The 24,316-nt window shown below is 38.4% G+C and overlaps 1 protein-coding gene across 3 annotated transcripts in view; it reads left to right on the top strand.

Annotated features, from left to right (window-relative positions):
• NUBPL (nucleotide binding protein like) overlaps positions 1-24,316 on the top strand; it is a 367,758-nt gene that overhangs the window by 121,240 nt on the left and 222,202 nt on the right. For all 3 annotated transcript variants that reach the window (XM_036842440.1, XM_036842438.1, XM_036842439.1), the window contains one exon: positions 21,249-21,339. In XM_036842440.1, the coding sequence (XP_036698335.1) occupies positions 21,249-21,339 (91 nt within the window). The remainder of the gene's footprint in view (positions 1-21,248; positions 21,340-24,316) is intronic.

Genomic DNA, 24,316 nt, shown 5'->3' on the forward strand with positions numbered 1-24,316 from the left:
TCTCTCTACATATGTTAAATTTAAAATGCTTTGTAGACACCTGAAAGGATACACTGAGGAATACAGAGCTCAGAGGAGAGGTTGATAGGTGGTAGTTAAGGCTATGAAACTGAATAAGATCATCTGGGAAGTAAGAGTAGATTTTGGAAAATGGCCTTTTAACAAGTAGTACATTTTAAGGTTGTGATAATGGAATGCATGTATTTTAAGACTTATCTAAGTTGCTAAACCTCTAGAAAGTTTAAAAAATTGACATTGGTTTTAAATGTCCTAATTGGTATTGCACGTTGCTTTTAAGCAGTTGTCTACTTGTTATTTTATTAGCCAATTCCCATATTCTCTTTGGCTTAAAATAGTGGTAAGCTTCATTCTTTAAGGATTTCTCTGAGGAATTAAAAAAAATTGTGTCAGGATGAATTGGGTACTGGGTTATTTCCAAAAGCTACATAGCATAGAAATTTTATCATGGTAGAGACAATTTGAAAATTAATAGTTGCTAGTGATAATAGGATAGAGGGGGCTTGTTTCTGAATGGAGTATTTTAGTGAGCAAACACCAGCTGTGCATGACCAAGGGTGGCACTCATCCAGGGGAAGGACATTTGGGGGAAAATTTGTGTAGTTTTTTTTTTTAAACAGCAGAGAGGCTTTTTAGTTAGACTACTGGTCTCTTTTCTTTTAAAAGGATTAAGTTTCAAAGGAAGGATCAGCCCACTCTGGTGGGGTGAGGTTGGGGTGGAGAACATATTTGGAATAAGAGGGATGTTTGCAACAATACGTGGCTAGAACTTTCTCTAAACACTGGTTCATAGGCATTTGACCAAGTACTCAAGGGCCAAATCTTAATATTACTTGTTTTTCTCCATTTAATGAGAACCACTGAGCTTCATTAGCTCCCAATTTTGTCTTTACAGTGGTCACACCACAGAGCTTGTGAATACCAATCCTTTAAAAAAAATTTTTCCCCATTATAAGTAATATATGTTTTGAGCATCAGATTTTTGCAAAAGTAGTTTGGTAGTAGAAATTGTTTTCATAATGGAGAGAAAGGGGTTTGATTTCATGTTACTAAAGGATGTTATAAGTAATCAAAAGAAAAAGGGAAATTTGGGAGTCTACGAAATGTCATTTTTAAAGGAGGAAATTTAAGTCAGGAAAGAATAGACTTGCTTGGAAACAAGTCCTATGATTGGAACTTGAGTAGCTAACATCTGCCTTTGACAAAATCCCCTGCAAAGCTGCTACCTCTGCTTGTAGTCGTTGAATTAGGGCTCTGACATTTTCATATTTTCCGTGGAAATGATTGTGATAATATAAATGTTTTATTTTTATACCCGATTAGATAGGGAAGATGGAAGCCAGATGTTGTTTAAGTGTGTGTCTTATGAATCATTGCAGGGACTATAACACAGGCAATAGTAAATCAAAGGTTGCAGAGAGGGTATTGCTGAGGCTCGTGGAGCAGGGGTGGGGCAGATAACCTCTCGTTTTTCTTGGTAACTCTTGGTTTTGGTTCTGGCAGAGTTGGCTAGGTTAACTGATTACATCACATGGTCTGTGGTTTTATGATTCAGTTTGTGAAACTGGAGAACCCAAGGCATTCCTTTAAAGTGTGTTTATTAACTATCTGCTATATGTCAGACACTGTGGTAGGTATTTTGGATAGAGTGGTGAATAAGACAGTCCAAGTTGTTTATTTACATCTGTGATAAGTACTGCAAAGGAGAAATTCTGTTGTCAGGAAATCATATAACAGGATACTGATTCTAATCTGAGGGTTGAGGGAAAACTTCCCTGAGGGAGTAACATCCGTCATATCTGCTTTCCAACAACCACCATTACTCTCTGTCCCATTACTGTTTTATTTTTTTCATGGTAATAATTGTTATTGCCCCAAATTCTTATTTATCTTCTTCCTTCTTGTCTCCTCCTCTGACTCCCCTACTCGCCCCTGCCCCCCACATTAGAATGGAAACTCCTGGAGAGCAAGGACCTTTGTGCCAGAAAACCCTGAATGGAAAGGAGCATGGGGAGGTGGAGGAACCGAAAGAAGGCCAGTGAGGTGGCGGTCAGTATGAGAAGGAGAGTAGCAGCCTTGGAGACCATGTCAAGAATTTTAGAATTTATCCTAAGGACAATGGGAAGCAATTTTAAGCAGGGGATGGACATGATCAGATTTGCTTAAAAATTACTTCAGTGTTGCATGGAAAATGGAGGAGATGTTAGAATGGGCACAGGAGACCAATTTAGGCGATTATGGTAACCTAAGTAGGAGAGCATGGTGATGTCTTGGACTAGTGTTTTGGCAGTGGAAATGGAGGAGAAGGTAAAATTGGTAGGTCTTGACAATGGATTGGATATGAGAGAGGAGAGGAAGAAGTCAGGGATGACCTCCATTCCAGGTTTCTTGATTGTACAACTGAGTTGATGTCAGATACATTTTCCCAATGTATTTGAAAAAGAACATGCACATTTTCAAGTTTGATATACAGTAGAATTGCCCCTGATTGTGAAAATTCAGCAAATATATTGAACTTTTCCAGTCAACTTTTGGTCAAGATAGAAATGCACAATACTTATTTTTTAGTCTATACTGTTTTACCTACTAACGAGTAACCTATGTCTTTGTTTCAGGCTTGCTAATTGTTATAACTGACTGGAGTCCTAGCATTTTTTAATGGTTTTATTGAAGTATGATTCACATACCATACAATTCATCTATTTGAAGTTTACAATTCAGTGGCTCTTAATATATTCACAGAATTGTGCATCCATCACCATCAATTTTAGAAAATTTTCATTACCTCAAAAAGAAACCCTGTACTGCTTAGCCATTATTCCTCAATCTCCTCATGTACCCCAGCCTTAGGCAACCACTAATTTACTTTCTGTCTCCATAGGTTTGCCTATTTTGGACATTGCATATAAATAGAATCATACAATATATGGTCTTTTGTGACTGACTTCTTTTACTTAGCATAATGTGTTCAAGGTTCATCCATGTCATAGCATGTTTCATTTCCTCATTTCTTTTTATTGCTGAGTAATAATCCATTGTATGCATATAACACGTTTTATTTATCTATCTGTTTCAACAGTTGATGGACATTTGGGTTGTTTCCACTTTTTGGCTATTATGAATAATGCTGCTGTGAATATTTGTGTATAAGTTTGTGTGTGTGTGTGTGTGTGTGTGTGTGTGTGTGTATAAGTTTTTATGTGGATATATATTTTCAGTTTTCTTGGGGATATACCCAGCAGTGGAATTGCTGGGCCATGTGACAACTCTGTTGAACCATTTGAGGAACTGCCAGACTGTTTTCCAGAGTGGGTATACCATTTTACATTCTTACCAGCAGTGTACGAAAGTTCCAGTTTTTCTACATCCTCACCAATACTTACTTATTTTCTGTCAGCCTCGGGGGTGTGAAGTGGTTTCCCATTGTGATTTTGAATTGCGTTTCCCAGCAGTGTTTCTGTTGGACTAAAATGATAATGAGATAGAAGCAGGGCAATTTACTGGCTGGCATAGAATTTTAGAGAGTAGAGATGAATTGGCATATATGCAAGTAATTATTTTTAAGCATTTTCTAAGGCTTTGCGTTGTCTTTCTGGTTCTCATTTAGCAGTTAACAGTTAAAACATTTTATTTTGTACCTTAAGTTCAAAACAGTTTTCAGGTTCCACAAAAATAATTTTCACAAATACCCTAAATATTTTTGTTATAGTTTTTCTTTCTCTTTAAAATACAGTCTTCATCCCTTTTGGCTCCTAAGCAGCGTAGTTGAGAACGTCTGACTGATTTTGGACAAATTCAAAATTGAACAATCCAAGGACCATCTTGTACCAGACACTGTGTTTACTGTGTTTACATGGGGGCTACCTTCACAAAGCTTCTAGCCTTGTGGGGGAGACAGATACACATATTTATTTACATATAAGGAAGAATGTGGCAAGTGTAGCAGTTGGTGAGTATAAACAGAGTATGTTAATACCAGAGTGGAGAGAAATTAATTCCCGTTTTAAGCAGAGGCGGTAATTTGAAGGCTAGGTAGAATTTTGGCAGGTAGAAAAATAGCAGAAAAGAAGAGAATTTTAGATTGAAGGGACTATGTGAGCAAAGTCATGGAAGCAGGAATTATAGTTTGGAATGAGAAGTACTCTGTATGGTTATAGTTTAGGGTATATTGGGACGAGAGGGCTCATGGGGGATCCAGCTGAAGATAGACTGGATGCATATGACATGTAAAGGACTTTGGATTTTGTCCTGTAGTCAGTGGGATACTTTAGAAAGTTATCTGCTAGTGTACAGTTCATGATAAAATCTGCGCTTTTCAAAGGTAAGATTTATAGTGATGGTGAAGAACAAATTAGAGACATATTGGAGGTAAGGGAGGCATTTGCAATAGCAAGGGTGAGAACTGACTTATCATCTTAAATTGGCTTAAAAATAGGGGTTTATTATTTCACATAAAAGAAATCTGGAAGTTAAAGAGTTGGTTAAAAAGCAGCCCAACTATATCAGAGCTCTGGGGTGGCATTTCTGCATTTCTCTTGGTTTAATCTTTATGGTCACAAAATGGTCTTATTCATTCACAAACAGGAAGAAAAAGGGTGGGTTCTCATATTGTTTTTTGTTGTTATTGTTAGAGAAGAAAACTTTGACCAGGCACTCCTAGCTTCACTGATCAGGATTGGATCTCATGACTGTGACTTAGCTGCAGAGGAGACTGGGAAAGTGGGGAGTCTGATATTTTCCACCTTTACAGTGGGAGGTGAGCTCTGCCTGTGAAAACAACAGGTGGGAGTAGGAGTTCTCAGGGGTTAGCAATGAGTAGTGTTTGGAGATGCTAATATCCTCCATTTAGTAGTAAAAAGCCAAAGGAACAGATAGATTTAAGAGACAGATTAGAAGGGAAGGAAGAATTAAAGATTGGCTGTAGGTTTGGTGGTGAATGAAGAGATTGAAATGCCATTTACCAAAATGTATTTCCCTATCTAAAACTGAGTTGACTCCTTAATCTATTAATACCTAGGCCTAGTATCCTGATATCTTACCTTCTAATCACCCACCTAATGGGCTGGGGAGGAGGCTGTTGGAAGTAGTTGGGTGGTTTTTAAGGACTACTCCTTGGACCAGTGCCGGCTTGCTGCATAAGAATCACCTGGGGAGCTTGTTAAATAAATCAGAATCTCTGAGAATTTGATTATTTTAGGTCTGGGATTTGACCGTCAATTTTGTTAACAAGCTCCCCAGGTAATTCTGATGCACAGCTAGGTTTAGGTATATTTGGTAGGAAAAAGGTGGACTTTGGTTTTAGACAAACCTGAATTTAAATCCCAACTCTTCACTTACTAACTGTGTGAACTTGGGCAAGGCAGTTGACCTCACAGAGCTCAGGTCCCTCATCTGTGAAATGTGTAACAACAACAATAATAATAGCTACTTTACATAGCTTTTGTGAAATATACAGTATATATGTAATGTGTCTAGCGTAATGACTGGCATATAGTAAGGATTCAGTAACTGGCTATTTTTATATGTCTTAGCCTGTAGTAGGTACTGGGTATTTGATTTAGCAAAGAAACAAATTTCAATAAAGCTACAACAAAAAGAAAATAAGAAGCAAATATAATAAATTGCTTATCTTGTTGCTTAGTATCCATTGTAATCAATAGCTGATTTTTTTTGGCCCAGCCAAACATCTTCTAAGCTTGAGCATATAAACTTTGTTTATTTTCTTAACTGCATTTTTGGCTGTGTCTGTTCTGTGTAATCTGTATAAGTATATAATTTGAAAATCAGCGAGTATACCAAAAACTCTAATCCAATTTCTGTGAAATACATTACTTAATATTTAGTAGAGCCTATTTTTCACAGTAATCTCATATGAAACCTTAAACTAGGCAGGATCCTTGCTCTTATAAAACAAAAAACAGACATTTCGGATAAAAGCAATAAGTGCACATTAAGGATCATTTTGTTATTCTCAAAGCTTGTTGCCTGGATTAATAATTAGAATGTTATTGTGGATGATTGTCTTGTGTGATAAATTACTACTCACTGAGAATGAATGCTCGTTTTTCCTGTTTCAGTGCATAAAGAGGTCTTGGTGAAAGGGAGAAAAGACACTAACATTGGGTATTTACTTTGTGCTAGGAAGTTGACTTAGTATGTCTTGTAGGAGAGGGGCACCATGCTGTAGGGGTACCTGTGGACTCTGAAGGCATGCTGCCTGGGTTCCTATCCCAGCTCCTGCACTTACAGCTGTGTGACTTCAGGTAAATTACTAATCTTTGCGTGCCTTGACATTATAGTGTACACCTGCCTAATGAAGTAGTTGTGAGTATTACATAAGCTAACATACCTACAGTATTAGGGAAGTATTAAGGAAGTACCTGGCTTATAGTTCTATATAACTGTTAACTGTTCTTTAAGTTTCACAAATTCACACTGTTCTGCGGTCTCACAAAATTCCTGTAAGGTATGTATCTTCTTAATCTTTATTTTGTATGTAAGAAAACTGAGGTTTGGTGAGGTTAGTAACTTAGCTACAATCGCCCATCCGTTTAGTGATGCAAATCCCAGATAGCTTTTTCGTGCATTCTACTATGCCTTTAATAAGTTAGTTATTTTTAAAAAATCCTAAAAATAATAATTACTTATGTGAGTCATATGGTATTTAAAAAAAATATTTATTTATCTGGCTGAGGCATGCGGGATCTTTACTTGCAGCATGTGGGATCTAGTTCCCTGACCAGGGATTGAACCCAGGCCCCCTGCATTGGGAGCGTGGAGTCTTAGCCACTGGACCACCAGGGAAGTCCCCATATGGTATTAAGTAACGTTGTTTTTCATTTATCAAAAAAACATTTTTGCTACTTGGGAATAGAATTAATAGATTAACCATTTTTTAACTTCAAGTTAGGTGTTAATATTTTGAAAAACATTTGTTATTGATCCTCACTTAAAAATATTGCATCAAGGGTTGTGGAGAATAGGGAACCCTTGCACATTGTTGGTGGGAATGTAAATTGGTGCAGCCACTGTGGAAAACAGTGTGAAGTTTCCTCAAAAAACTAAAAATAGAACTATCATATGATCCAGCAATTTCACTGCTGGGTATATATTCCAAGAAAACAAAAACACTAACTTGAAAAAATGTGCACACCCCAGTGTTCATAGCAGCGTTATTTACAAAAGCCAAGATATGGAAGCAACCTAAGTATCCATTAATATCAATAGATGAATAGATAAAGAAGATATATATCCAGTGGAATACTACTCAGCCACAAAAAATAATGAAAAATATATATACTGTAAAAACCATATAAAGTATATAGTATATTGCAGTAGGTATTTAATTGAAATTAATTGTATAAATATAACTTCCTTGGGTTTAGGTAATACATCATTTTATACTTGATGATCATAATGGTACCTTGAGGGTTTTTCATAGTTTTTGAACTTTATTTTTATTTGTTGTGTAGTTATATGAATATTTGAATACAATACAATTGTTTATTTCACTCATGATATGGCTGCATCTGTGATTAACTGAATTATCTAAATCCTCAAGGTTCATACATTTTTATGGAATATATAAACAGTTTTGCTTGCTAACAGGTCACCACTAATGTATATAAATAGTATTAATTGACTTGAGACATGTGTGTCTACTTCTCTGGTATCTTTTATAAGAATAATTCAGTGTACTGAGTAAGAAACTTAATGTTGGGGCTTCCCTGGTGGCGCAGTGGTTGAGAATCTGCCTGCCAATGCAGGGGACACGGGTTTGAGCCCTGGTCTGGGAAGATCCCACATGCCACAGAGCAACTGGGCCCGTGAGCCACAATTACTGAGCCTGCGCGTCTGGAGCCTGTGCTCCGCAACAAGAGAGGCCGCGATAGTGAGAGGCCCGCACACCGCGATGAAGGGTGGCCCCCACTTGCCGCAACTAGAGAAAGCCCTCGCACAGAAACGAAGACCCAACACAGCCAAAAATAAATAAATTAATAAATAAATAAATAAAATTTAAAAAAAGAAACTTAATGTCAAATATTAAAGTGAAAGATAAGGCCGTGTGTTTTTATTTATTTATTTATTTATTTATTTAGGGCTGTGTTGGGTCTTCGTTTCTGTGCGAGGGCTTTCTCTAGTTGCGGCGAGCGGGGGCCACTCTTCATCGTGGTGCGCGGGCCTCTCACTATCGCGGCTTCTCTTGTTGCGGAGCACAGGCTCCAGATGCGCAGGCTCAGTAGTTGTGGCTCACGGGCCCAGTTGCTCCGCGGTATGTGGGATCTTCCCAGACCAGGGCTCAAACCCGTGTCCCCTGCACCGGCAGGCAGACTCCCAACCACTGCGCCACCAGGGAAGCCCCAAGGCCGTGTGTTTTTTTAAAAAATCAATTGTGTAACGGAGGGTTGGGAGTATGTAACTAGACTCTAAAGCCAATCTTGTATTCGGAATTTTTCCTTACTTACTCTTCCTCCTCCTCCATAAGCACACAGACACACGCACCGCACTTACCAAGCACAATAAAATAACAGTACAGTTTTATAAGGTAATTTTCAGAAGGTAGAAGCCCCAAACTGCTTTTCTCCTCTATTTTCTGTATGGTTTTAGGTAGAAAGCATTATGCACAATATGCTTTGAAATTTCCCATTAGAAGCAGTAGCAATTTTGTTTTGAATAGCTCTTAAGAATCTGTTGGCTGTGTGTTTCCTTCTCAGCACCCTTTGGCCTACCTTTTAAATTTCTTTTGGTAAAGTGCAGCTTGCTGCCAGTAATTCGTTCTCTCACTTTGGGATGGAATGGACGTTGCTGAATTTGTTGTGAGTTAGAAAGAGAACAGTTACCCAAATTTTACATTTAGTATATTCTTCCTTAGTTTCATTTAGTTTGTAACATATTGGTGGCAAAACTGGTACACATCCTTTGAATTTCATGACCTGATTCTGTACAATAAGAAGTTATCCAGATCTTTCTTACAGAACAGTCTGTCTTTTTTTGTTAATTATTCTCCCCTTCCTCCCTAACTTGGCTCTCACCAATTCATTTTTCCTTTCTCAATTTTTTTTCTCAGTAATTTATTTCCCCCATCACACCTCCTTGAGGAATAAGGAGGCCCCTAAATCCTCGGTAGGGCAGTGTTAGAAGGGTAGCTGAGAAGAGAGCAGAGGGCACGTGAAGACATGGGTTTTAAAACCAGCTGCTTGGCTCCTGTGATTTTGAGTCTGGAGGGTATATCAGGTGCTCTGTTTACATCTGATTCCTGTGGTTGCTGCATTGCTTTTATTTGCAAGAGCTGCTATCAGAATTGTGAATGCTCTTCCCTGCACTGCAGTTTAGTTAAGGACATTCCGAAGGAATCAATGTTGGTTTTCAGTGCTTTTGCTGCAGTACCTTGTCTGATTTGGGAAAGGTTCTTGTTTGGTTAGGTCTCTAGGTCTTAAGGTCTCTAGGTCTTAAGGCTTAGATTCTGTCAAAAAAGTGGCTGGTTGATATTGCAGATAAGATGACTTATTTTCAGGAGTTAGTATCTAGAAGTATCTTTTTCTGCATTTGTATTACCATGGTGATAGAAGGCTTCCTAATTTTTCTCTGATTTTGAAGACTACTTACTAAGCGCATCAATACTTTTTTTTCCCTTTAATTAAAAAGCCAAAGATTCAGGGTTTTTCTTTTCTTAATCTTAGTTGTTTTACTCCTCATTTACTTTCTCTGTTACTTACTAGATGAAAATGTGGGACTTAAGGGAATTCTTCTTGTTAAAGAAGATGTTGCTTGTCTGCTCTGGAAAGGAAAATACACACACACACACACACACACACACACACACAGACACACACACACACACACACACACACACACACACACACACACACACACACACACACACACACACACACACACACACACACACACACACACACACACACACACCCCAAAACTCCTATGCAGCCATTTTATGTTTAAAACCCTGGATTGAACCTAATCTTGGTAGTGAGAGGTTTAAAAATTGCCCTAATTTTTTATTTTATTTTATTTATTGATTGGTTGATTGCTATGTTGGGTCTTTGTTTCTGTGCGAGGGCTTTCTCCAGTTGCGGCGAGCGGGGGCCACTCTTCATCGCGGTGCACGGGCCTCTCACTATCGCGGCCTCTCTTGTTGCGGAGCACAGGCTCCAGACGCGCAGTCTCAGTGGTTGTGGCTCACGGGCCTAGATGCTCCGCGGCATGTGGGATCTTCCCAGACCAGGGCTCGAACCCGTGTCCCCTGCACTGGCAGGCAGATTCTCAACCATTGCGCCACCAGGGAAGCCCAAAAAATTGCCCTATTTTTAATGAGCCCTTTCATACCGGATTGTGTCTTTAGTTTTCAAAGATTTAGGTAGTGTCCTTTTTTTTTTTTAAGGTAGTGTACTCTTATCATATATTTTGTTTTACAACAGCCCACTATAGCCAGTCTTTGCACTAGATTTTATTCCATGAAGTTCCATTTTTCTGGAGTTGAGATCAATAGAAAAATGAAGATGACATTGGATTTTCTTGGGGGAAAAGTGGTGGTTAGGAATAGACTGCAAGGAAATTTATGACCCTTTCTTTAACACCAGAATATTTTAAACTTTACCTACATTAGTTAATTTTGAATCCTATAACTTAAAACGTTAGTATAGAGGTATTAGGAGAGGGAATTTCATGAACTCGTAGAATGTTAGAGCTTAAGAGGGGCCGTAGGGATCATATAGTAATCAACCCTGATACTCTACAGAGGAACAAATGGAGGTTTGTTCATTCATTCATTAGTTCATCCATTCATCCATCCATTCATTAAATGGATATTTATCTTATGATTACTGTTTAAGGTGCTTGGAGATATCCTTACCCTTATGGAGTTTACAATAAATAGATATTAGACATCATAAGTAAGTTAAATAGTATGTTAGAAAGTGATAAAAGTAGTCTGAAATAAGGGGGAGGGAAAGTGCTGGTGTGTGAGGGTGGGTTCGCACTTCAATACAGGGTGAGCTCCACTGAAAATACGACATTTGAGCAGAAACTTGAAGAAGGTGAGAGTGTAGTCTGTGTGACTATCTGTGGGAAGATTGTGTCAGGCAAAAGGAACAGCCAGTTCAAAGGCTCCTATGTGGGAGCATGTCTAGCTTATTATTCAAGGAATAGTGAAAAGCCCACTGTGGCCCCTGGCGTAAGAAGTGGACTGGAGTAATAGGTGAGGAAAGTTAACAGGGCTGGGAGGCAGGGGTCTGGGGAGCTGGATGGATTTTGTGGGGTCTGGTGAATTGTCGTAAGGACTTTGGCTTTTCATGAGTGAAATGCAGGAGGGGGTGTCAGTGAAGGGTTTTGAGCAGACATGCTATGACTTATATTTCAACTCTGAATCATTCTCACTGCACTGTTGAGAAGAGATGCCAGGGTAGGGTTGCTAGATTTAGCAAATAAAAATATAGGACACCCACTCAATTAAATTTGAATTTTAGATAAACAGCGAATAATTTTTTATATGCATACGTCCCATGCAATATGTGACTGACTATTTACCCATATGGCAGAATGTGAACTACTTTTTTATAGTTAAAAAAAAAAAAAACCCTCTTCATTGTTACTGTTGATTACTGTAGATCACTGTTCCTCTGGTCCTGCTGGTCCCAAGACGTGGGGCCTTACAGCAAATTTTCATCTTTGCCTTTCCATACTATCTATATTACTGTTTTTCACATTGTGGTCATCTTATACCCTAGAGTGTTACAGTGCAGTTTGTTGGACCCCAGCCCAGACCTACTGAATCAGAATTTCTTGAGATAGACAAGAGTCTCTCCACGACTGCCTGTTGTTCTAGATTCTAGGTACAGCAATGAATAAAACATACAAAATTCCTTACCCTAGTGAAATTAACATTCTAGTGGGGAGACACAATAAACAAGATAAATAAGTAAATATATAGTATGTTAAATATTGATATAGGTGCTAAGAAGAAAGAAAAAGCAGGAAGGGGAGTAGGAAATATGCAGTGTTATGATGAGGGAGTTGCAGTTTTAGATAGAGTGACCAGTGAAGGCCTCACTACATGGTGATGTTTGAATCAAGACTTGAAGGAAGTGATGGAGAGAACCAGGTGGATACCTGGGGGGATGGATTCTTGGCTGAAGGAACAGCATCTACAAAAGTCCTAAAGCAGGTGCATACCTGGTGTGTTAAATACACTGCAGGGAGCAGGGTGTCTGGAGTGGAGTGAAAAGGGGAAAAATAGTAGGGGATGAGATGAGAGAGACAAAGGGGAATGGTTAGTGGCTGTTAGCAGCTAGGCTTTATGGTATGTTGGAAAGAGATTTGGAAGCTAGATCCAGCTATGACATTTATCTCTGGGCCTGTTTCTTCTTCACTAAAAAGTGGTCAGAAGACTAAGATGATCTCTTAGTTGTTTTTTTGTTTGTTTGTTTTTGTTGTTCTAAAATAGTCTTTAATTTGATACTCTTCCATTTCTACTTTTCCAGCTTGTTTACAAACAGTTTATCATTTGAGATTCTTCTGTACTTTTCATGAGCTCATCTCTGTTTGCCCTCTGTCCAGCCACGTGAACTTTTTCCTTTATGTTGCCCTTGTTCCTCTTTCTTTCTTGACTGAAATTGAAGATTTAGACAGTCCTTTGATAAGTAGTAGGAAATTGTTCTCTTATCACTTTGTCCAACCATTACTTCTTCTGACATTCAGATTCTTATTTAACGTTAGGTAATAGAATTAAGAAACATATTTTTCTCTACTGAGAGATTAAAATTCTTGTGAACGGCAGCTTGATTTAAAGCTAGCTAGAGAGAGAAGAAAGTAGAGGCTTGATTCAACTTTAAATTGAATAAATCCCAGTTGCCAGTCCAAGATTAAGTGTAATGTAATGTGTAGAGACTCATGTGATTCTTAACTGGATACCTCTATGGAAAGGACACATTTGAGTAGATCTTAATCTTAAATGAATGTTTACTTACAAACAATGGGGTGGGCCACTCTAAGACGTTGTTTTGATGGGTTCTATTAGCACATGACATGGATAAAAAGAGCATTATGAAGCTTTACAATCTTCTTTAGTGTAAATTCTGTTGGAAGAACAAAGCAGTATCAAAACTCTTGTCAGTGCCTTTGAAATCCAACACACAAAAAATAGGACTTGTAGGCTCTCAGATTGCAGCTTTCATGCAGTGGTAATGAAATAGTATAATCACTCTGAATAATTCTGCCACCTTTTACAGGTCTCACAGGGTATTATGAATTATAAGGAAACAAATCCCAAAATCTAGTATGTTGGGGTTTGATCTGTCTTGTTTTTGTCATCTGTTAGACTTTGAGTACTGCAGGAGAGTCAGAAAAAAGGGTACCAACATATTGGGTTAAGTTTATGGTGACATTAAAGATGGCAATCCTACTTTACAATAGTACATTTATAGTTATATTTGCTAATAATCATTTTCTTTATCTGTTGTGTATTTGGTGAGGCTTTTGTGGTGATTATTCTTTTGGGCCTGACTGAAATTAATGATAAAGAAAACCCTAATTGGAGTTTTCTTGACTAAATATAACTATTTTAGGCGGAATAAGTTGGAAAGGATTCACAAAACTTAGTTAGTTGGACACCCAGCTGCATATGTTTATTTATAGCCTCTACCTTGCTCATTTATTTTCCTACAATATAAAACTGTTTGAAAGTTTAAATTGAAAAACTGTTTATACACTTAAAATAGGAGCCTATTTAAAAATAATGGAGTAAATTATGAAAAACAAATGGGGATTATTTGGCATCTTTTGAACGTTACTGAATTCTAGACTTGAAAATATGTGTACGCTGCTTTTTGTACTTGTGGTAATTTTATCAGTCAGTAGCTGTGCCAAAATCAAAGTACAGTATGCTTTAATTAATACAGGGTTTGGTGTTTCTACTTATGGACACTGATTTTATTCACAATATATAAAATTAAAGCAAGACATGCTTAGTTCCAGTGAAACAACCTGAAAAATGTGCTCTTTATTATTTTTGAAAACTAGCCAATTAAGGATGAGGAAGTAGATCTTTACTGAGGTAGCTCCTCTGACACTAAAAGAGATGATTGTGTCCTGTCTGCTCTTGGCGTTACAAAAACTACATTGTTGGGTGATTGAATAACTTTGTCATGAAAAAGCTTATTTTCTAAATCAGCGTTGGCAAACTATGACCTGTGGACTAAATCCTGCCTGTATTTGTAAATAAAGTTTTATTGGAACATAGCCATGCTCATTCATTTACATGTTGTCTATGGCTGCCTTGGTGCTACAATGGCGGTGTTGAATAGCTGCAGATCAAATGATCCATAATGCTTAAAATATTTCCCTTTTCTTTTTTGGGACATCTTTATTGGAGTATAAGTGCTTTACATTGTTGTGTTAGTTTCTGCTGTATAACAAAGTGAATCAGCTATACGTATACATATATCCCCATATCCCCTCCCTCTTGCATCTTCCTCCCTCCCTCCCTATCCCACCCCTCTAGATGCTCACAGAGCACCGAGCTGATCTCCCTGTGCTATGAGGCTGCTTCCCACTAGCTATCTGTTTTACATTTGGTAGTGTATATATGTCAGTGCCACTCTCTCACTCTGTCCTAGCTTACCCTTCCCACTCTGCATGTCCTCAAGTCCATCTCTACATCTGTGTCTTTATTCCTGTCCTGCCCACAGGTTCATCAGAACCTTTTTTTTTTTTAAGATTCCATATATATGTGTTAGCATATGGTATTTGTTTTTCTCTTTCTGACTTACTTCATTCTGTATGACAGACTCTAGGTCCATCCACCTCACTACAAATAACTCAATTTCGTTTCTTTTTATGGCTGAGTAATATTCCATTGTATATATGTGCCACATCGTCTTTATCCATTCATCTGTCGATGGACACTTAGGTTGCTTCCATGTCCTGAATATTGTAAATAGAGCTGCAATGAACATTGTGGTACCTGGCTCTTTTTGAATTATGGTTTTCTCAGGGTATATGCCCAGTAGTGGGATTGCTGGGCCATATGGTAGTTCTATTTTTAGTTTTTTAAGGAACCTCCGTACTGTTCTCCATAGTGGCTGTATCAATTTACATTCCCACCAACAGTGCAAGAGGGTTCCCTTTTCCCCATACCCTCTCCAGCATTTACTGTTTGTAGATTTTTTGATGGTGGCCATTCTGACTGGTGTGAGGTGATACCTCATTGTAGTTTTGATTTGCATTTCTCTAATGATTAGTGATGTTGAGCATCCTTTCATGTGTTTGTTGGCAATCTGTATATCTTCTTTGGAGAAATGTCTCTCTAGGTCTTCTGCCCATTTTTGGATTGGGTTGTTTGTTTTTTTGATATTCAGCACATGAGCTGCTTATATATTTTGGAGATTAATCCTTTGTCAGTTGCTTCATTTGCAAATATTTTCTCCCATTCTGAGGGTTGCCTTTTTGTCTTGTTTTCCAAGATTTTGGATTATCTTTACTATCATTACTCTGAATTCATTTTCAGGTGGACTGTCTATTTCCTCTTCATTTGTTTGGTCTGGTGGGTTTTTACCTTGCTTCTTCAGCTGCTGCGTATTTCTCTGTCTTCTCATTTTGCTTAACTTACTGTGTTTGGGGTCTCCTTTTCGCAGGCTGCAGGTTTGTAGTTCCCGTTGTTTTTGGTGTCTGCCCCTAGTGGGTAAGGTTGGTTCAGTGGGTTGTGTAGGCTTCCTGATAGAGGGGACTGGCTCCTGTTTTCTGGTGGATGAGGCTGGATCTTGTCTTTCTGGTGGGCAGGACCGCATCTGGTGGTGTGTTTTGGGGTGTCTGTGAACTTATTATGATTTTAGGCAGCCTCTCTGCTAATGGGTGGGGTTGTGTTCCTGTCTTGCTAGTTGTTTGGCATGGGGTGTCCAGCACTGGAGCTTGCTGGTCATTGAGTGGAGCTGGGTCTTAGTGTTGAGACAGAGATCTCTGGGAGAGCTCTCACAGATTGATAATTACATGGGGCCAGGAGGTCTCTGGTGGTCCAGTGTCCTGAACTCGGCTCTCTCACCTCCAAGGCTCAGGCCTGACACCTGGCCGGAGCACCAAGACCCTGTCAGCCACATGGCTCAGAAGAAAAGGGAGAAATAAAAGAAAGAAAGAAAAAGAAAAAAAAGGTAAAATAAAATAAAGTTATTAAAATAAAAAGATAAAAAAATAAATATTATTAAAATAAAAAATTTTTAAAAGTAATTAAAACAAAAAAAAAAGAAGAGAGCAACCAAACCAATAAACAAATCCACCAGTGATAACAAGCACTAAAAACTAAACTAGGATAACCAAATAAATCAGAAACTAGTCGGTTGCATACAGCAAACCCCAAGTCTACAGTTGCTCCCAAAGTCCACTGCCTCAATTTTGGGATGATTCGTTGTCTATTCAGGTATTCCACAGATGCAGGGTACATCAGGTTGATTGTGGAGATTTAATCCGCTGCTTCTGAGGCTGCTGGGAGAGATTTCCCTTTCTGTTCTTTGTTCGAACAGCTCCTGGAGTTCAGCTTTGGATTTGGCCCTGCATCTGCATGTAGGTCACCTGAGGGACGTCTGTTCCCACCCAAACAGGACGGGGTTACAGGAACAGCTGATTAGGGGGCTCTGGCTCACTCAGGTTGGGGGGAGGGAAGAGTACAGAATGCGGGGTGAGCCTGCGGCAGCGGCAAAGGCCAGCATGACGTTGCACCAGCCTGAGGCGCGCCGTGCGTTCTCCCGGGGATGTTGTCCCTGGATCCCAGGACCCTTGCAGTGGTGGGCTGCACAGGCTCCCAGGAGGGGCGGTGTGGATAGTGACCTGTGCTGGCACACAGGCTTCTTGGTGGCTGCAGCAGCAGCCTTAGCGTCTCATGCCCGTCTCTGGGGTCAGCGCTGATAGCCGTGGCTCGTGCCCGTCTCTGGAGCTCATTTAGGCGGTGCTCTGAATCCCCTCTCCTCGCGCACCAGGAAACAATGGTCTCTTGCCTCTTAGGCAGGTCCAGACTTTTTCCTGGACTCCCTCCCGGCTAGCTGTGGCGCACTAGCCCCCTTCAGGCTGTGTTCACGCAGCCAACCCCAGTCCTCTCCCTGCGATCCAACCTCTGAAGCCGGAGCTTCAGCTCCCAGCCCCCACCCGCCCCGGCGGGTGAGCAGACAAGCCTCTCGGGCTGGTGAGTGCTGGTCGGCACCGATCCTCTGTGCAGCAATCTCTCTGCTGTGCCCTCCGCACCCCTGTTGCTGCGCTCTCCTCCGTGGCTCCGAAGCTTCCCGCCCGCCCACACCCTGTCTCCACCAGTGAAGGGGCTTCCTAGTGTGTGGAAACCTTTCCTCCTTCACAGCTCCCTCCCACTGGTGCAGGTCCTGTCCCTATTCTTTTGTCTGTTTTTTCTTTTTACTTTTGCTCTACCCAGGTACGTGGGGGAGTTTCTTGCCTTTTGGAAAGTCTGAGGTCTTCTTCCAGCGTTCCGTAGGTGTTTTGTAGGAGTTGTTCCACATGTGGATGTATTTCTGATGTATTTTTGAGGAGGAAGGTGATCTCCACGTCTTACTCCTCTGCCATCTTGAAGGTCCTCTCAAAATATTTCCTATAATTTGGCCCTTTAGGGAGAATCATGCTGATCCTGCTTTTTATCTAAGTCTTTTGTAGACAGATCATGTTCAAGTTATGGTGGAGGTTTATATGGTTCATATTTTTGTGTTTAACTTTCCATTCTGCTTCATTCTAAGAAAGAATACTTAAAATCATTTTGAGTGTTAGTTTCCAGCTTTCTCATCAAAAGTAGGTATAATACCACCTTACAGGGTAGCTATGAGGAGTCAATGAGAAATGTAAATAAAATCCTTACCAGAGTGCCTGGCACCCCGGAGGAATTCAAGTGGTGGGGAGATATAATCAGGGAAAGTCTAGGTGTCTATTTGGGTGATTTAGGATGGCATGTTTTTAGAGATTCTGATTTGTCCACAGAGCTGGCTGTGGAAGCCTAGTTTATGCAGGTTCTTAGTATAACATTGCTGATTAACTTCCCTCCATCCTTTTCTTCCTCCCTCCTTTCCTGTGTCCCTCTTTCCCTTTCTCTTTCCTCTCCTCCTGCTGACCTTTGTATGTTGCAGGAAAAATGGGGTGTGAGAGCCTGGTCATGTCCCAGCTCTTGGGTGAGTCTCTGGGATGGGCCACCAAGTGAGAGTCCTTGACTTTGTGCAGGAAAAAGTTCAAGAGCAAACGAGCCATAGTAAAATGAAAGCAGGTTTATTTAGACACACTCCATCTTAGAAGGTGAGAGATGGCCCCAGGACATGGAGTCCTCTTGAAAAGTGAGTGGTGCTGGGATGTGAGGGGGTGGTTAGTTTTTATGGGCTGGGTAATTTTGTATGCTAATGAGTGGGAGGAATATTCTAATTTCCAGGAGTTGGGACACCACCTACTTTTTGGCCTTTTACAGTTGGCCTCGGAACTCTCATGGCACCTGTGGGTATGTCATTTAGCATATGCTAATGTATTACAATGAGTGTATAATGAGGCTCAAGGTATACTGGAAGTCAAATCTTCTGCTATCTTGGGCCTAGTAGGTTCTAATCAGTTTTGGTCATATCCTTTTCTTCTTAATGGTTGTGTAATTTTTTTAATGGTTGTGCCCTGCCCCCTTTCCTTCCTGTCTCAATACCTTTCTCTCCTCTGTTTCCTTTTTGGTATATGTAAGCACTGGTACTAAATTTAGTTGGTCAGTAGAGACTTGTAGAGTATGCAGAGAACCTAACACATAGAGGATTTTCCATTATTCTTAGTTCCATTCTCCAGGAAATAGAGGAACTCCATCATCTTGTGATCTCCCTCCCTGCCCTCTTTATTCTTATGTGATAATGTGTAGTAGCAGCTATCTAGGTATATGTAAAATCCATTCCTACCACAGCAAATTTTAGGGCAGATCTTCAGTTTTGTCTTACCCCATGATGCCAAGGACTCACTTTTAGACAAACATGGTTTTCTTCTAGAAGACAGGACAGATAGATGATAGATAAACTCTCCCTAACATTTTGAAGGAAACTTGAAGATCTAGTGATGATAAAATTGACCCTAGCAGTCTTCCATTGCAAGCACCCACTTAGTTGTTTTCTTGTTTCATGAAAACATAAATTTAAATTTACTTGACAGGTATTTTTAGAAGATTAATTTGAAAACTGAGACCTAACCCTTTCACGTTATTTTAAAACAACATTAATATAAATGAGAGCAAGGAAAAAGAATCTTAGAATATTTTTTGTTTTTATTGGCATTATTATTATTTTATGGTTGCATTAATTCTGTAGGTGTCACAAGAAAAGATATGGAAAAGAGGTGATAGTTATAGCATTAGCAGACCCATAGATAATAGTTAACAATTATCCACATTTCTTAAGGTTTTAGGCCCCCTCATTTGAAAATGTTTTTATCTGTAGTGAATTTAATTCTATTTTTAATTCAACTAAATTCTTTTCTTTGTGGTTTAAAAAGGAGTTAAAATCAGTGAGAATTTCTCAATGAATGTTCCTACCTTTTTAAAGCTACTGACTGACCTAAATTTAGTACCAATGCTTACATACATCAAAAGGGAAACAGAGGAGAGAAAGGTATGAAGGTCAGTAGGAAATGAGGAAAGAGAAAGGGAAAGAGGGACACAGGGAAGGAGGGAGGAAGAAAAGGATGGAGGGAAGTTAATCAGCAATGTTATATTAAGAACCTGCATAAACTAGGCTTCCACAGCCAGCTCTGTGGACAAATCAGAATCTCTAAAAACATGCCATCCTAAATCACGCAAATAGACACCTAGACTTTCCCTGATTATATCTCCCCACCACTGGAATTTCTCCGGGGTGCCAGGCACTCTGGTAAGGATTTTATTTACATTTCTCATTGACTCCTCATAGCTACCCTGTAAGGTGGTATTATACCTACTTTTGATGAGAAAGCTGGAAACTAACACTACAAATGATTTTTTTTTAAGTATTAAACCCAAATTTTATATATCACCATTCTATTAAAGGTAATGTGTCCTTCCTCCTTTCTCATTTATTTTACAGTAAGCTGAGATTTTTGGTAGAGGGAGATATTAATCCCAATCCTCTGTGAGTCACACAGGGACATTAAATGATTTTCTTAGAATTGCAGTTTGAGTCACTGTAAAGTTAGGGACATAAATTTGAATGTACCTTGTTTTGTCTATTTATAGGAACCAGACAGTGAGGTTTAAAAAGTAATTTTGTATCTGGAAATAGGTAGATAACATGGAAGATGAGAGATTGTTTAGTTTAAAAAAATTGTTTTTGAGAGGTTAAGAGTTTTATCTTGCCAGGATACAGGGAGAGATCGGGGAGGGTTGTATGTCTTGGGGAAACATAACTCAAAGGCATATAGTTAGTATTAGCATTCTGTTTGCTTGTATATGAGAAAAAACAATAACATTGATTTAATCTGTGAAAGAAGAAAGAGCAGGGGGGGGGTGGTGGGGGGAGAAGAATAAAAAGACATATTTGGGAATAGTGAATTTTGTTTGTCTTTCTTTGTTAACCTGCTGATTAACTGTCAGCTAGTGAAGAGACCAGTCGGGATATTCTGCCCTTGGGCAGCTGGGTGGATCATCAAGGAAAACAGTTTTAGTTGTTTATGAATTCTCTGGAAGACTTCGGGTTTTTAACTGTGACTGGCACGTAAGAGGTTGTCTCTGTACTATGTCTGCCGCTATCCTCGTTAGCATTTCCATGCCAGATTTGCATCAGCATTTCTCACTTGCTTTAATTATGGTCTTGTTTCTATGCTTTTTTTCTTTCATTTTGTATTCTTTGGTGTGTCAGATGGTCTTTCCAAAAGTTAATGCTCCTTCTTGCTGGGGTTATGTTTGCTGTTGTAAACCATTATTTTAACATGGTGTGCAAGTAATTTGTTAGTTTTCAGATCAAAAGGTCTTAGTCTGTTTGTGAGTGTATGGGAGATCTGAACCACAATGTTTAAAGTGGATGCAGTGGATTTCTTTAGTCAGTTATCTAGAAGAGATTAGTAAACCAACAAACAATATTTACCCTGAGCAGTTTATGTTCTTTCACCTTACTGTTGCTTTGAAAGTTTAGGTTATGATTTTGGAATATTTTGCAAATTGTCTTTTCTGTAGTCAGACCTGCTGTTTTTGTGCACTTTATCTTTGATGAAGAGTGGGGAAAAATCTGACGGTAAATTCTGTTTTCTTACAGTCAAAGGCTGTTGGTTTGCTAGATGTGGATGTGTATGGCCCTTCTATTCCGAAGATGATGAATCTGAAAGGAGATCCAGAGTTATCACAGAGTAAGTAAAAAAGAGAGAAGCAGTATGACAACAGTTACACTTCTGTTTAGTGCCTGCGGAGTGTCAGGCATTGTGTCACGCACCATGTCTACCTTATACACACTATAATATAGTAATTCCGAAATCAGATGCGGGGCCAGACTGTCTGGGTTTAAATTCTGACTCTGTCACTGATAAACCGTGTCGCTTTGAATGAATTGTTCAGCCTCTTCGTGCCACAACACCCCCATGTGTAAATAGCGTTAACAATTGTACTTACCAGACAGAATTGCTGTACATAATCGCTCAATTACGAAGTTGCCGTTAAGTGTAGTCCGTTCAAAGCACAGTGCTTGGCACATCATAAGTGGTCAAATTCAGCTCATCATCCTCTCTGTATATAAAAATGTGTGAATGTATGGGGGTATTTGAATAGAAAGTATCTAATATATTTGTGTTAGAAGAGCTGAAAATTATTTTCTCTAATCAGATATTTGTTATATTTGTCTTAAAGTGTTTTTGAAAAAACCATAGAATTTTAGTTTCTCTCCCCAGCCTTCACTGCCATCAGTAGGACAGAGTAATTTTTTGAGTAAATCTTTAATATTTACTGATCTTGCTATTATATTTTCTTACAAAGCTATTAAATATAAAGCTTTAAGAACAAGGAAATTCTGTGATCAAAAAATGAAAAATTGAAACAACTGGTAACTCTTCTTGAAAAATAGTTTTCAGTGAAATTAGTTTATTAAAATTTATTTCTAATTATAGTAAGAGTATAAAATTGAATAATTTCTTTTGTTTCTTATTAGACCTTTTATTGTCCATGAATCTAGGACAAAATGCCTGTATTTAATGCAGGGTATTTATTGGATTTTCTGTGTACATAATAGAAGTTTTTTGTTTTTATCGTTGTCATTAAAAGTTAGGTAATTAGACATTGTCTGCTCTTTAAGGTGCTTTTGTTTGTGCTGTAGTTGTTGAAATCAGTTACAACGTTAAGTTCTGAATAACCATTTATCAGATAATAAGGATTCTCCCTATCACTTTGAAGGAAACTTGAGGCTCTAGTGATGATAAAATTGACCCTAGCAGTCCTACATTACAAGCACCCACTTAGTTGTTTTCTTGTTTCGTGAAAATATAAACTTAAGGAAGCTAAGTTATTCTAGTTTCTTTGTTCTTTGCCCTTTTAGTGGAGTGCATACTTAGTTTGCAAATATGTGCCGTGAGGCAAAATGTCAAACTTACACAAAGAAGGAGTAATGAATTTGTGTACTTTAAATGATAGATTTGTTATATCTATCTCTTGATTAAAGTAACGTGAAAACTAGTGCCTGTAGCACATGAGTGATAGCAAAATGGAGCCCTTGGTGTCAGTTTTTTCTTAAGTAGTCTGTTCAGTCTATGCCAATGTAAATAGTTGAAGTGAACTTTAATGTCTTTCTTCTTGTTTTACTGAAGCTGTAATATTAAATTTGATGTTTGCAAATTGGCTGCTATTAAATAGGCTTTCTGGTAAAAATGAGCTATTGGAAATCTTGGAAAACCTGAAAATAATACTTTTTTGTGTGTTGACAAGCTGATCTTAAGTCCCCAGAAATAAACTAAATGATTAAGGCATTCACTTAAAAGAATGTGGATTCTTGAAAGCCCATCTTATAAATTGTTTTTTGAATCTTAGATAAACCTGCCAGCATTATACTAATTGGCATCATTTTGACATTTTTACATTTTTGTCAAGTTAATTTATCCTGTATTACTCTCTATTATAGAAAACACAATGCACCGTGGAATTATCTAATTAACAATAAGAAAAAAGATTTGTTTTCAGCAGTTCAGATTTTGTGGAGATAGAATGGTGAGCAGAATCTTAGCTTTATAAATGTTCCTCTGTTCCTGGACTTAGCTAGACAACCATAGGGGCAGTGGGACTTCAGGATTGTCTTTTTCTCTTCATTATTTAAGCAGACATATGGTCATGTAGTTTTGGTCAACTTGTTCATTTTAAAACTCCATGTTAAGGTTGACAGATTCATTCTCATATATTTTTTCTTTTTGAGGAGACTATAGAGAAACCACACTTCTTGTACTTACGGTATTTTAGCCTGATTACCAAGGGAAATTTTTTAAGTTTATAATAGTTTTGGATTTCTTAGGTTGGGAATATTTCTATCAGCTTAAAATGACAATAGTGATTTGTCTATGTTAATATGCAAAATTATGGTAATGGAAAGTCTAGCCAGTTTGTAGAAAGAGTATTGTACAAAACCCTCAACAGGTTGACATTATAGTGGCTGCAAGTGACCAGTTGCTTTGGGAATCTAATGGAATTTAGAATAAAATCCATATGTAGTTTGAGAAATTATCATCTAAGTGTGGATTAACTTTTTTTTTTTTTTAAAGAACAAATACCAGTCATTTTTCTCTTTTTTAACTTTCTAGATAACATAATATGCAGATTTCAAAGTACAGTCCTAGAAATTATTGACTAGAAAGGTTTTAAACTGAAATTGCGAGTGAATATTAAATGGTGGTTGCACACAGAAATGTATTGTTAATTCGTTAATGTAATATTCTTTTTTGTTGAGGATTTTTCACTAAGTTTTCTCTACTGACTTTTACTGGTAGGAATCTGCTTTCTTTCACAGTTTTGTGATGATAAATCACCTTCAGAATTCTTGTGAATTTTTTACTACTTAGTTTTACCAAACAATGTCTTTTAGTGTACTTAGCTAATAAAGTAGGAAAATGTTAAGGCCTGTGGAGAGAGGTTACTAAAATTGAAATGTCAAGTAACTTTATTGAGGATGACACAGTGATTATTAATGATTGACTGTGAGACTTTTTTTTGAGTAGGATTCACTTTTCTTTTGTTGTGGGCTAGAAATTTTGCACTCATGTCACAGTATTCTGCTCTCTGTCCTAAGGTATTAAGTATTTTCCAAGTTTAGGAATGAATGTGTGTATGGGCTTATGAGACAGAGAAAATGTGGAA

This window comes from Balaenoptera musculus, chromosome 2, assembly GCF_009873245.2.
Source record: "Balaenoptera musculus isolate JJ_BM4_2016_0621 chromosome 2, mBalMus1.pri.v3, whole genome shotgun sequence".
Classification (NCBI taxonomy): Eukaryota; Metazoa; Chordata; class Mammalia; order Artiodactyla; family Balaenopteridae; genus Balaenoptera; species Balaenoptera musculus.